At 48.3% G+C, this 11,937-nt stretch overlaps 8 protein-coding genes across 8 annotated transcripts; 4 read left to right on the forward strand and 4 right to left on the reverse strand.

The window, feature by feature from the left end:
- The first annotated feature begins 154 nt into the window (after window positions 1-154).
- Window positions 155-1,217, forward strand: LOC128275350 (very-long-chain (3R)-3-hydroxyacyl-CoA dehydratase hpo-8-like). The gene is made up of 3 exons (XM_053013822.1): window positions 155-340; window positions 450-570; window positions 632-1,217. The coding sequence occupies exons 1-3, from the start codon at window positions 261-263 to the stop codon at window positions 1,130-1,132; spliced, it is 702 nt and encodes a 233-aa protein (XP_052869782.1). The 5' UTR covers window positions 155-260; the 3' UTR covers window positions 1,133-1,217.
- LOC128275351 (very-long-chain (3R)-3-hydroxyacyl-CoA dehydratase 2) lies at window positions 1,185-2,375 on the reverse strand. The gene is made up of 3 exons (XM_053013823.1): window positions 2,211-2,375; window positions 2,018-2,138; window positions 1,185-1,937 (listed from the first exon to the last, which is right to left on the reverse strand). Exons 1-3 carry the CDS (start codon window positions 2,279-2,281, stop codon window positions 1,437-1,439), a joined length of 693 nt encoding a protein of 230 aa, XP_052869783.1. The 5' UTR covers window positions 2,282-2,375; the 3' UTR covers window positions 1,185-1,436.
- A 254-nt stretch (window positions 2,376-2,629) lies between these two features.
- On the reverse strand, window positions 2,630-3,842 carry LOC128275349 (uncharacterized). The gene is made up of 3 exons (XM_053013820.1): window positions 3,202-3,842; window positions 3,103-3,132; window positions 2,630-3,037 (listed from the first exon to the last, which is right to left on the reverse strand). The coding sequence occupies exons 1-3, from the start codon at window positions 3,527-3,529 to the stop codon at window positions 2,676-2,678; spliced, it is 720 nt and encodes a 239-aa protein (XP_052869780.1). The 5' UTR covers window positions 3,530-3,842; the 3' UTR covers window positions 2,630-2,675.
- Window positions 3,843-4,001: 159 nt separating this feature from the next.
- Window positions 4,002-5,939, forward strand: LOC128275348 (uncharacterized). The gene is made up of 3 exons (XM_053013819.1): window positions 4,002-4,788; window positions 4,852-4,948; window positions 5,014-5,939. The coding sequence occupies exons 1-3, from the start codon at window positions 4,034-4,036 to the stop codon at window positions 5,509-5,511; spliced, it is 1,350 nt and encodes a 449-aa protein (XP_052869779.1). The 5' UTR covers window positions 4,002-4,033; the 3' UTR covers window positions 5,512-5,939.
- LOC128275352 (uncharacterized) lies at window positions 5,478-6,813 on the reverse strand. The gene is made up of 2 exons (XM_053013824.1): window positions 6,394-6,813; window positions 5,478-6,330 (listed from the first exon to the last, which is right to left on the reverse strand). The coding sequence occupies exons 1-2, from the start codon at window positions 6,767-6,769 to the stop codon at window positions 6,047-6,049; spliced, it is 660 nt and encodes a 219-aa protein (XP_052869784.1). The 5' UTR covers window positions 6,770-6,813; the 3' UTR covers window positions 5,478-6,046.
- A 190-nt stretch (window positions 6,814-7,003) lies between these two features.
- On the forward strand, window positions 7,004-8,653 carry LOC128270168 (uncharacterized). The gene is made up of 3 exons (XM_053007574.1): window positions 7,004-7,782; window positions 7,849-7,945; window positions 8,017-8,653. The coding sequence occupies exons 1-3, from the start codon at window positions 7,004-7,006 to the stop codon at window positions 8,488-8,490; spliced, it is 1,350 nt and encodes a 449-aa protein (XP_052863534.1). The 3' UTR covers window positions 8,491-8,653.
- Window positions 8,654-8,710: 57 nt separating this feature from the next.
- LOC128273206 (uncharacterized) lies at window positions 8,711-9,852 on the reverse strand. The gene is made up of 2 exons (XM_053011133.1): window positions 9,470-9,852; window positions 8,711-9,355 (listed from the first exon to the last, which is right to left on the reverse strand). Exons 1-2 carry the CDS (start codon window positions 9,774-9,776, stop codon window positions 8,799-8,801), a joined length of 864 nt encoding a protein of 287 aa, XP_052867093.1. The 5' UTR covers window positions 9,777-9,852; the 3' UTR covers window positions 8,711-8,798.
- A 391-nt stretch (window positions 9,853-10,243) lies between these two features.
- LOC128272656 (uncharacterized) lies at window positions 10,244-11,650 on the forward strand. Its single transcript, XM_053010513.1, has 2 exons — window positions 10,244-10,382; window positions 10,615-11,650. The coding sequence occupies exons 1-2, from the start codon at window positions 10,244-10,246 to the stop codon at window positions 11,154-11,156; spliced, it is 681 nt and encodes a 226-aa protein (XP_052866473.1). The 3' UTR covers window positions 11,157-11,650.
- Window positions 11,651-11,937: the final 287 nt, after the last annotated feature.

Genomic DNA, 11,937 nt, shown 5'->3' on the forward strand with positions numbered 1-11,937 from the left:
TTAAACTACAATTTGTACATAAAAAAGTCTTGTTTAATTTGTGGAAATGCTAAAAAATGATTCACATTCACGTTCTTCTCAAATTCATTCGAGTTCATTATTTTCGATTCGTTACGTTCATTCACAAATACTTCGATGCGTTATCAATCGGATCTTCGTGCTGCGCGGAACCGGTAAGTCATTGGTAACAAAATTTGGGCTCGCAGAAGTGCACTTTTCGCGACTCGGAAGTAGTCACACAAACCGCACTCGGCAGAAATATGGCCCAGCTTAAGAAGAACGGAACATCGCCCACAGTGAAAGCGTATCTTATCATCTACAATTCGACGCAGTTGGCTGGGTGAGTTTATGTTAATGTGCTTGGCAGAGGCGGATCGTTCTGTCTTGGCGAAAAAACAACATGAAGCACTGCATTCGTAATTCGTTGTTTACCCTTTGGACCCTTGCAGATGGTCGTACATTTTTGTTCAATTCGTAGCGCACTTTCTGCTGCATGGTCATGGATTGGACACACTGTGGCGCGAGGTGGGAAGCGCAACCTTCTTTTTTCAAATGCTTGCTACACTCGAGGTATGGCAGGTTTCGTTGGTTTCGATGTCGATTAGGAATAATAGATCAACTTCCGGTTTAGGTGTTGCACGCAGCTACGGGGATAGTGCCGAGCAACGTACCAGTGACGTTCCTGCAGGTTTTTGGCCGGTGTATGGTTGTAGCCGGAGCCATCAATGGAACCCCGACCGGCCAGCAATCACCAGGGCTACCGTTGGCATTGTTCTGTTGGAGCTTGACCGAGACTATACGTTACGGCTATTACGTTGCCCATCTGTTACTGGCTAGCGTACCATGGGTACTGGTGTGGCTTCGATACACTATCTTCATTCCCATGTATCCATGTGGATTCATCGGAGAACTTCTGTGCGGTTACTGGGCCCAGAGCTACATTGGTGAAACGAACATGTGGAGCCTGAAACTGCCAAATGCGGCAAACTTTACATTTTCTTTCTACTACTTCATCTGGATAATGGCCATCGGCTATCTGCCAATGTTCCCAAAAATGTACCTCTACATGTTTTCACAGCGACGGAAGATACTTGGAAGGGGAGCTGCTGTTTCTGCGGAGAAATCTAATTGAGAGTGAAGTAATGAAATGGACGTTTTCACACAGTCAAACTAATGTATTGTGTTAAATAAATTTTGCTGTTTTTATTCCTTCAACAACCCAATCCACAAATGCACTCTTTTAAAAGATTATAAAGAAAGGAAAGAAAACTTTCACCACGTTGCGCTTAGCAATAAATTAAACCGTTAATAGTAAACCATGTTTCGTTGGAAAATTATCTCTAGTTCTCAGTCTATAGTCAGCCCTGAAACAAAACAAACTGGTCGCTTGCACCTATGATTAATTCGAATCAAACGGGAAATCCGAACGCCGCTAGTCACTTGGCTTTCTGCTTGGTGCCGGAACTGGCCGGTGTCTGAAGAATCTTTTTACGCTGAGCAAACATGTGAAGATAGAGTTGTGGGAAGAGTGGAATGTACAGCAGCATCACCAGCCACAGGAAGTAAAGGTACGAGAAGGTAAAGTTGTACTTGTTCGGCATCTCGATACTCCACTGCTTCGTTTCGGCCACATGCGACTGGGCCCAGTAGAAGCACAGTAGCTCACCGGTCACGCCAGTCGGATAGAGCGCGATGAAGGTAGTGTAGCGCAGGAAAATAAGCAGCTGCGGCACAGCATCGACGAGATTGAGCGCATAGTAGCCGTACCGGATGATTTCGGTGATCGACCACGCCAGGATGGCAAGCGGCAAACCGGGAGAAACTTTTCCTGTTGGCGTTGCCATGACAACGCCGCAAACTACCATCACGCGTGACAACACTTGGAACGTAGTGAGGACAGGGTTGCTGGGCACGATACGGGTGAAAGCGTGCACGATCTGTTGGAGGGCAGAAGCAAAAACGGAACAACCGGTGTAACGGGTGACTCCGCCAACTTGGCACACAGCTTGGAACCTACCTCAAGCACGGCTGCATTTTGGAACAGAATTACAGTCGCGCCTAGATACTCCCAGAGCGTTTTGTCGGTGCCTTTATCGACGGTGTAGTACGCTATAAGCTGGTATAGCATATACGACCAGCTGTGAAAAGAGAAAGTGGACAGGTTTTCGCTCAGCTCGATACACGACGTTGGCAATTCTGAATATTCTTACCCTAACACTTGTGCGGCATTGTAGAAAATTAGATAAAACTTGACCGCCGCCGATGGTTCCTTGGCTGCCATGACGCGTGTGTTCTTACGTAAGCAAACGAGTAAATAACTGGATTCGCACTTGTAGTGCGAGCGTGATCAGCAAAAAGTTGGAACCTCTTCGCTACCTTTGCGCTGCGATCGTGAACGAAAGTGTGATGGTAAATAATCGAGTATTCCACCGCGGCATACGACTTGGTTCACCTTTGACAGCAGGCCATGCACGGGTGTGTGTGTGCGCTCCACGGAAACGCTTCCCAATTCACCAAAGCGGCAAGCGTGTAACGGTCTCTACCAAGCGTCCGAATGAATGACTTGGAAGAGATCGAATGTTCGCCTTAGACACCTGGCAACAACGATATTATGATTATCGGCATTTATTACAGTTATTCATCTTAATTTTGGTTCAGCGAAGTGGCAACATAGCTCACGCAAACTTAAGGGATTGATAAAACTCTTTCGCCGTACTGTCCCCACGGTCGGTGCTGGTAGTTTCGACTTCGACTACGTTTGCGCTTTCGGTCTCCGCTTGGTCTACTTGCAAAACTGGTGCATCGAAAAGCGAGCGGCATCGGCGCATTAGACTGTCCCGATTAGTTTCCAGCATAGCATTCAGTGCGACCGTTTGCTCTTTGTCTTTGCGTTTGTACAATTTAAACTCGTAATCGTACAGATCGTTCCATTTTTTGCTAAACTCTTCGCTGTTATCCTTATGCGTCTTGGCCAATTTATTCATGATTTGGCTCCGGATTGTTTTCGACGCACCGCCGCGCCGCTTCCTTACAGGTGCTACGAGGATACCAGAACGTTGAGTATGATTGCCTTCCGCCATAATTCCCAACAATACCACTTACCGGGCGCTCCGTCTTCCAACACTAAGTTTTCTAGAAAACAAAAGCGGACATAGATTAGTGTAATATTGATTTTTTTACGCACGTACGAGTGGGACATACCTCGTGCCTGCTCCTCTATCTCTTGCGGTGTGACGTACTTCTTTTCGAGTATTTCGTTCAGCTCGTCGGAGAATTCGCAGCATGCTCTACCTTTGTTTACTTTTTTCGACACGAAAAAGCTTCTCTTCAGATTTTTCCACTTGTGATATATCTGGTTGGCGTCTTTGTCGTGGAAACCGTTGTGTTTCATTGCGTTTTCTATTTGCTTGTAAAGATCGACATCTTTTCGATGGCGGTTGGCAACAAACACTTGCATTAAATTTTTCTCCTTGATGATTTCCAGCAGTTCCATCGTTTCTTCTCCCGTCCACACATTTCGTTTCGACATTTTACTAGATGGTAGATAGTTTCGACGATGATTACTGTAACTAATAAGCTACCTCTAATTGCGGTTGCTTCATTTGGGCAAGAGCGACACTGTGTTTACGGCGGTGCCCTTGTTTACGGTAACAGAATTTTTCACCACTGTTTCACCACGGTTGTCACTGAAGCCGTCGACCAGGTTTGCGACTTACGTGCGCGGTGTATCCATTTTCCATATTATCAAACGCAATTTCCGTGCAGACTTGCAAGATATAGGTAAGTTTCTTTCTTCAGAACATAACTTCACAAAACTCGCAGTAAAAATGCTCCATTCGGCAATGTGGATTTGTGGCTGATCTAAAACACTGAATGCCGAAAACTTTTGACGTTTATTTTCTCACCACGGCAGCGGGGCGAGTTATGAACCCTGTTTCAAGTGTACGCTTCCCTTTCGACCGAGTGAAAACTTTGAAACCCTATTGAAGCTCGAAGTGATATTCCGCCTCGTTTATACATCGTAATTTAGTGAATGGATTCAATGGCCAATGACAAAAAAAAGCAAGCGATCGAGAATCTCTTTGCACAGTACGCGGTCAAGCAGGGTGAGCTAACGAAGCAATACGACTCGAATCGCAAAAAGCGATGCAAAATTTTCCTCCAGCGTCTGCGATACACACTGAAGCGCAATGGCGAAAGTCACCAAACGGAATGGAACGAAATGCTGGAGAATGTCCTGCTCGACAGCGTACCGACGCGCAAGTTTTGGAAGCTAACCCGCCACGACCACTGGTTCCGGAGTGTGTTTGAGTGTGAGGACAACAACGAGCTAATGCTGCAGAACTTCCGGATGGATCGGGAAACGTTCGACATGCTGGTGGATACGCTGAAACAGGATATGGCTCCGCACCCGCTGCTTGTGACACAGTCGTGCAGCACCGAGAAGAAGGTGGCCGTCGGTCTCTACAAGCTTGCGATGGGCGGTGACTATGCCACGATCGGGGAGCATTTCGGTGTACACAAAGCGACGGTGAAAAACTGTGTCTTTCAATTCTGCAAATCCATGGTGAAGTACTTTATGGATTCGGAGATCTCGTTGCCGCTGGGTGAAGAGATGGTGGAAATAGCCCGCAGCTTCGAGGAAAAGTGCGAACTGCCCATGATTATGGGAGTGCTCGGCAAAATTCACATTCCCATCACCCCGGCGGCGGCTGATTCCAAGAACTACGTCAATCCCAAGAAATGGCATTCTCTCATACTCCAAGGAGTGGTCGACAGCAATTACGTGTAAGTGGTTGACTCTTAGATAGGCTTGATTGGATGATCCGTTTTCACGATTGACTTGTTTAGCTTTAGGCATATTACCTGCGGGCATGTAGGCTGCACCGAGGAAGGCTCCGTACTGGGAGACTCTGGCCTTTACCAGCACTTCAATAACGTGGAACTGGTAAGCGTTGATTCGGTAAACGGCACTGGCCGGCTCGTAACTCATTGTGAAACCTTCTGAAACAGCCCTCACAGGTGATAAATGAGAACGTGGTCCAGGCGTACATCGTCGGAGAACCATCGTACCCGTTGCTGCCATGGCTCGTACACGGGTACATCAACACGCCGCTCTCGCAAGAGGAGGAAACATTCAACGAGCATCTGGCGAAGGCTCGCCGAGTCGTGGACGATTCGTTTAATCGGTTGCGTGCCCGCTTCAAGATCCTACAGAAGAAAATAGACATCGACGTCAACTTCGTGCCACAGATTCTGCTAACGTGCTGCATACTGCACAATATAATCGAAAAGCGCAACCTACCGCTGAACGACGAGTGGCTAGAGGAGATAAAGCTGATGGAGCCAAAGTATCCCCAGCCAGACGGCGGACACTTGAGCAACTACACTACCACACTCGAGGGCGATGCTGCTCGCGACCTACTGAAAGATCATATTCAGTCCAAGTATATGCTCTTCCGAACGTTCGAGTACGGTCAGGTGTACTTTATTAATGAGCCGAACCACTGATTTGCGGCAATTATATTTTATAATAGTTTGGCATTGAATAGATTAAATTAAACGAATAGATCACGTGTTCGAAGTGCTTGGCTTGCCGAAAAAGTCCGCGCGTAAAGGTTTGAAAGATTGAAAAGTGGTTCAATTTCGGTGTCTCTGTGGATCACTCGTCATAAACGCGCGAATGTTTTTGTTTTATTTCCTTCATTTTTTGTGCCGCTTGTTTATAACTTATGCTTTGGATTAGAAACGATCTCTAACTGACCTGAAATGTTTTTGCACGAGAGGTGGAATTGTTTAAGACCAATATCGATATTTTCATAAATTTCGCGCAACTTTCACCTCAGTAGCCGCCTTGTAGTTTGAACAACGAAATTTGATTTGAATAAATGAAACTGGAATTCTAATTGATAGCTGTCCTGCAAAAGTGAAACCAATAAATACGGCCCTGCCGAGATTACTCGATAGAAACTAAATCCTAGCAACTGTTCGGTGCTAGGATTATTTTATTATAACCCTTCCCTTCCTTCCGTTGATCTCAGCCCTGTCAGTGGTGGTGTTGCGTTCTGAATGTTTGGAAAATGAACTGATCGTTTGTTTCATCGAGCATTCGCTCGAAATGCCGGTAGGACGAATTTTTGTTTCGGAGTAGCACTTTGTTGAACCGACTTTTGCGGCCCTGCGACAACATCCCGGACAGTGTGCCTGCGTACTCGTTCAGCTGTTGGCACCGCTTGTAGTAAGTTCCGTCGTTTGTGTTGCGGAACTTTTTGATTTTCCTCATCACCGCATTATGGGACGTTTTTTTCGAAGAGTGCAATTCTTCAAGGCCTGAAAGGTGCGCAAAGTACGTTCAACAGTGAAAATATTCTACAAAGTCACGATAGCACATACCATTCGAAGGTTCTTCCGGTGATTCTCCGGCGGTATTTCTGTCATTGGTTGGGCTGTCCATTTTTCGCTCGCCACTTAGCAGTTCATGGAGCTCCTCGTAGAACGGTCCGGCAAAGGTGGAATCACCGGAGAGGACCGCCTTGATGTAACACCGCTGCAGTTTCTCCCAGCGTGCCTGTATATCGTGCCCGTTCATATGGATGTGTCCGCATAGCCACATCTTTTTCGCAATATTTTTGTAGACGGTTTCGAAATTTTGGCGTATCGATGATCCGCCAATCAAGAACTCATCGCTCACCGTTTCTTTTGCTATGACTTCTAACAAATCGAAAGTTTGTTCATCACTCCAAGCGATCTCTTTCGGCTTTCGGTCCATCTTTGACCAACGGAGCGCAGAGATTCAAGGCCCACACGACGAAAACAACACTACGGAAGACCGAAACAATGGCGCTATGTCAGAGGTAGGAATGAAGGGGTTCGGCGAAACGATCGCACTCTGACAGTACTATTTGAATCGTTGTTTACAAACATGCAGATTTTCGTGGGTTCCTCCCGTTGGTGTAAATCACAGTAACTTTGGGACTTTGAATAACGTTTGCCATTTACAAATATGGACCGATTCTCTGGCAGCCCTCGAATGGCTCCTTTGCGGTTCCGGCGCGAATACGGTTCGCTGGCCAGAATGTTCGACAGTGAGCTGGCGGAGCTGTGCGAACGGTTTGAGTCTCAGCGCCGCCGCAGGCACATAATATTCTACAAGCGCTTGCGCTACAAGCTGAAGCGCAATCTTGACCAGCACCGGGAGGAGTGGATTGAAATATTGGGTGGCATGCTGCGGCAAAACATTCCGACGCGAACGATTTGGCGCGTGAAGCGTGACGATAGCTGGTACCGCGAAGTATTCCAGGAAGGTGACGACCACACGCTGCTTGCCACCATTCGCATGAACCGGAACACGTTCGAGTATCTGGTGCATGTTTTAAAAAACGACTTGGCACCCAATCCGGACCATCTGCGAACGTCCCTCGAGCCGCTGAGCGTCGAGAAGCAGTGTGCCATCGCGCTCTACAAGCTGGCCACCGGCGAGTCCTTGGAACCGTTGGGACAACGGTTCGGCGTCCACAAGCTGACCGCTTCGAAGTGCTTCCATCGGTTCTGCTGTGCGCTGATGCGGCGACTCCGGCGTAACGTGATTCGTCTTCCATCGGAGCAGGAAAGTGCTAAGGCGGCGGCATGGTTTGAGGTCACCACCGGGTTGCCGCGAGTGATGGGACTAATCGGTATGACGCATATACCGATCGTCAACTGCACTAGCGATGCTGCTGATCACAAAAACGCGGCCGGTTGGCCCTCGATCATACTGCAAGCGGTCGTGGACCACAGGGGACGGTAAGTAGCCTCTATACTGGGTGGATCAGCGCTGAGTCTCTTTGTCATGCCGCTTCACTTTCGCAGGATCCGGTACGCCACTAGCTCACACAATGGCGGCACAGACGCGTACACGGTGCTTGAAGATTCGGAGGTACATGACCATCTGGAGAACTCGGAACTGGTAAGCTGCTCGAAACCGCGCCCGGCCGATAAGGGCAACTAACCGATTGACTTCCGATCCCATCCCGCTAGCCATCCGATTTTTATACCGACCAGTGTAAAGAAGCGTCGGTGAAGCCTTACCTGCTCGGTGGCCGCGAGTATCCACTTCTTCCCCGCCTTATCACACGCTACACGGTGCCAATAACGCGAGAGGAGCACCTGTTTAACGCGCGCATTGACAAGGCAATGCTCGCCTTCTACACGGCGATAGATCGTTTGAAATCGCGCTGGCAAGTGCTGCGGCGCCGCATAGACACGGACATTGGCACCGTACCGCGGACGGTCATCTGCTGTTGCATTCTGCACAATATGCTCGAGCGGCGCTCGATGCCGTTCGACCAGCAGTGGCTGATGGAAAACGTCAACTCGATGAAACGTTATTCTCAGCCCGAACCGATCCTGCCGGACCGCACGGTAACGCTGCCCGACGGAGAGGTGATACGCGACTGGGCCAAAATGCAGTTGGCGCGAAGGGTGTTCGCCGCGTATCGAGGCAAACAATAAAACAGGCTGTGGAACGGTGGCGGTTGCTTGGATCGCTATCCGGTTCACACGTACTGGGCCGAAGCGCCCGATACAAATGCGCTTCGATGACTGCCAACGATGAAAGGATATCGTTTTTCTTTGTATCACTTGATTTTATATTCTCTATTTGTGCATGTGCGAGGTCGACGAGTTTTTGTGATCCGCCGAGGTAGTTAAATAAAACGATTCCCATGCGATCCGATCTAATTGGCGTAATTTATTTCGCGACAAACGTACGAAGTTTCACATAAGGGTTTCAGGTTTCAAAGTTTCATGGGCGATACGCTTCAAAACGGCTCCTCTTCTTTCCAGGTCTGATAGAACTCTTTCACAATTTCCTTCTTCTCGTACGCTGCCACGTCCTCCGCGTCCTCTTCCACGACCTCATCAACGGTATCGACAGTTTCTTCCTCCAGCTGTTCAATGACTTGGTCCGCGGGTCCATCCTCCATCAGCACCCCATTATCTTCGACAGCATCGGATTTTTCCTCTTCCGCCAGCTCCAGTTTCTCCTCTTCCGCCAGATCCAATTTTTCTTCTTCCGCCAGCTCCAGTTTCTCCTCTTCTATGTCGATCTCCGGCAACGTTCCCGCGATCACACCTTCCTCGATCAGTATCCGCTGGGCTCGGTTGCAAAAGTCTTCGGCGCTCTTCTCGAGTAGCTGGGACAGTTTCTTCGCGAACAGCCGCTCGTCTTGCGTGTACAGCTCGAACTCGTAGTTGACCAGATCCTTCTGTTTGCGGAAGAACTCTTCGTTGTTTTCCCGCTCGATAACGGCTACCTTGCTCAGGAGTTTGTCAAAGTTTTCCAGCACCGCTCTGGGTCGTTTCGGCTCGGTAGATTCTGAAAACAGAAACCACGCCGTTGCGCCGTTAAGGTGGTCAGGAGTGATTTGACTACTTATACGCCTAGGGACAACGATCGAAGTGAAGGTGACCTGGCCTGGCCGAAGCATACCTTTGATTTTCTTTACCGGAGGTGGTTTCGATGACATCAATTCGTCAAGCTCGTCGAAAAATTCGCACGATTCCGTTAGGTAGTCTTCGCGTTTCGTTTTGTAGTAAACCCGCTTCAGATTCTTCCACTTGTGCTCGACCTGGAACGAGCCCTTGTCCGGGAACCCGCGTTTGCACATTTCGTGGTGGACAAGGTTGTAGAGTTTTTTGTTTTGCTCCTCACCGAACGCTTTGATCAAATCTCGTTCCTTGATGATCGAAAGCAGTGCTCGGGTTTCCTCCGACGTCCACACGTTGCGCCGTGCCATTTTCTGCACGCACGCACGCAAATCCGATCGCTTCTCGGGACTCCACAATCTGCTTTTTTACCGACGCGAAGCCTGGTGGCTTCCACAACAATCAACAATGCGAGTTCGTGGACAATGGGAACGGTGACAGCTGAGCCAAGGTTTGTAGAAGCAAACTGGCGTCAGAGCATTCAAACGGCGTAAAACTGTTTCGATTCTAGTGCAATACTTGGACACGTTACATCCGTTTCCGTTTCGTAATTAGATTTAGGCACTGCACTATGCATCGTGAGGAGCAATCGAGAAAGTTCTTCAACAATCATAAGAAAGATGAGATGGAATTGTTTTTAAATTTTCGTTTAACTGTGCAAGATTGCAGCGAAAGCTTTCCTTTTTGACAGACGGTTGGTTGTCATTAGAAATTTCAGCTTTGAGCTTTAGCGTCCAAAAAGGCAATTCAATTGGTCAGTCTCATCGCAAACGTCAAAATGGGCGCAGCCACAAGGACGGCAAGGTTTGCGGTCGGTTTTACGGTATTTGCATTTATATTTATCCTCATTGCCTTTTGCTCGCCGTACTGGCTGAAGACCGATGGCCAGCTCACGCATCCCAAGTTCACGAATCTCGGTAAGTGCTGCGGCCAAACGCCCCACAATTGGAGCACCCCCTTCGTCCATCAGCGTATGGGGTGTGTCATCACAACGCTTGCAATGTGTGTGGCGCACGTTTGTCGGGCGTGTTCGGTGTGTTTGCTGGCTGTGTAAACAAACATTGCATGCTAATATGTTGATGGACGAATGCGATCGAAATGTTCGAAATGACTAATTATGGCCGCCTTTGGCGTTTGTCTACTCCGTAGGATTGTGGGAATTGTGCCTCAAGAATTTCCAGGACATACACCGATGGTACGATTACCCGTTCAATGGCTGCATGTGGATCTTCGAGGAAGAGTACTACATAATTCACGACTACATCCTGCCGGGGTTTTTCATTGCGGTGCAGTTCTTCTTCACGCTCTGTTTCACCCTGCTGCTGATGGGTGTCATCATGACGGCGATGTTTTTGACCTGTTCTCGGGACAACGACCGGTACATTATGTTGCTACTGACCAACGGAACGGTGCTGTTGCTATCCGCTTTCTGCGGGCTGATCGCGGTAGCGACATTCGGTTGCTACGGCGACAGCCGTGACTGGATGCCAAACTGGGAGCATAACGATATGGGCTGGTCGTTTGCTTTCGCCGTTGTCGGAACGTTTGCCCTCTTCCCGGCCGGTGTGCTGTTTATCGTCGAAGCGCGCCGTGCCACGTACAGGCGCTTGAACAACATTGCCAACTCCGAAATGGCCGCGGCGTACACGATGGATGAGCGCAAATATCAGGGAGGTCACACGGATATCTAGACGATGCCGCGAACACGCCCCTTTCATTCCATCCCAACTCTCTGGCGACAAATCTGCCGTTCGGGAGAATAGATTAAGTTTGCTTTTTATACAATTGACGTAAACCGTAGGCTTTTCAAAAAGCAACGGTAAGCATTAGATCGTCTATAACATCAGTACTCGAAACGATTAGGTAGGGCAACTTTTGTACGATAAAAAGAATCGAATTTCGTCCACTAGCATTAAACATTTCCTCCAGCTATACCAGCAGCAGTGAATTTTGAAATGTAGCTGTATTTGGAAGCGATAGCTCATTAAAAGCACATTAGCGTCTCATTAGGGGGCACACGAAGCTATTCGGTGCGTTTCGGAACCGATGATAAAATATGCACAACGTTCTGGTGGTCGAGCAGCAGAAACAATAGTGAAACAACACACCTCACAAATGCGAAAGACTTGGTGTGGTTTTCGCCTACTGCAAGTATTACAAATCGAGCAGAACCGGAATTTTGATACAGAACGACAATAAAGCTTTTAATAAAATCCTGTCGCATTGAGTTTCCGTCAGAGTTGTGCGTTCGAAACAGTGAAGAAAAAGGGTAAGGAGTCGTGCGACGTCCAACAAATAGCAATTTGAACCGGATTGCGTCGATGAGCGAAATTCACTCGCACGGCTCATCGTCTCACGCTTCTCACGGTGAGAAGGCGTCTCCTCGCTTGCTTTTCCGGTGTGTGTGTGTGTGTTAAATACATCATCACAAAGACGGGCACACGCACACACGCAGACGGGTCAAAAGTGCGT

This window comes from Anopheles cruzii, chromosome 3 (genome assembly GCF_943734635.1).
Source record: "Anopheles cruzii chromosome 3, idAnoCruzAS_RS32_06, whole genome shotgun sequence".
Taxonomy (NCBI): domain Eukaryota; kingdom Metazoa; phylum Arthropoda; class Insecta; order Diptera; family Culicidae; genus Anopheles; species Anopheles cruzii.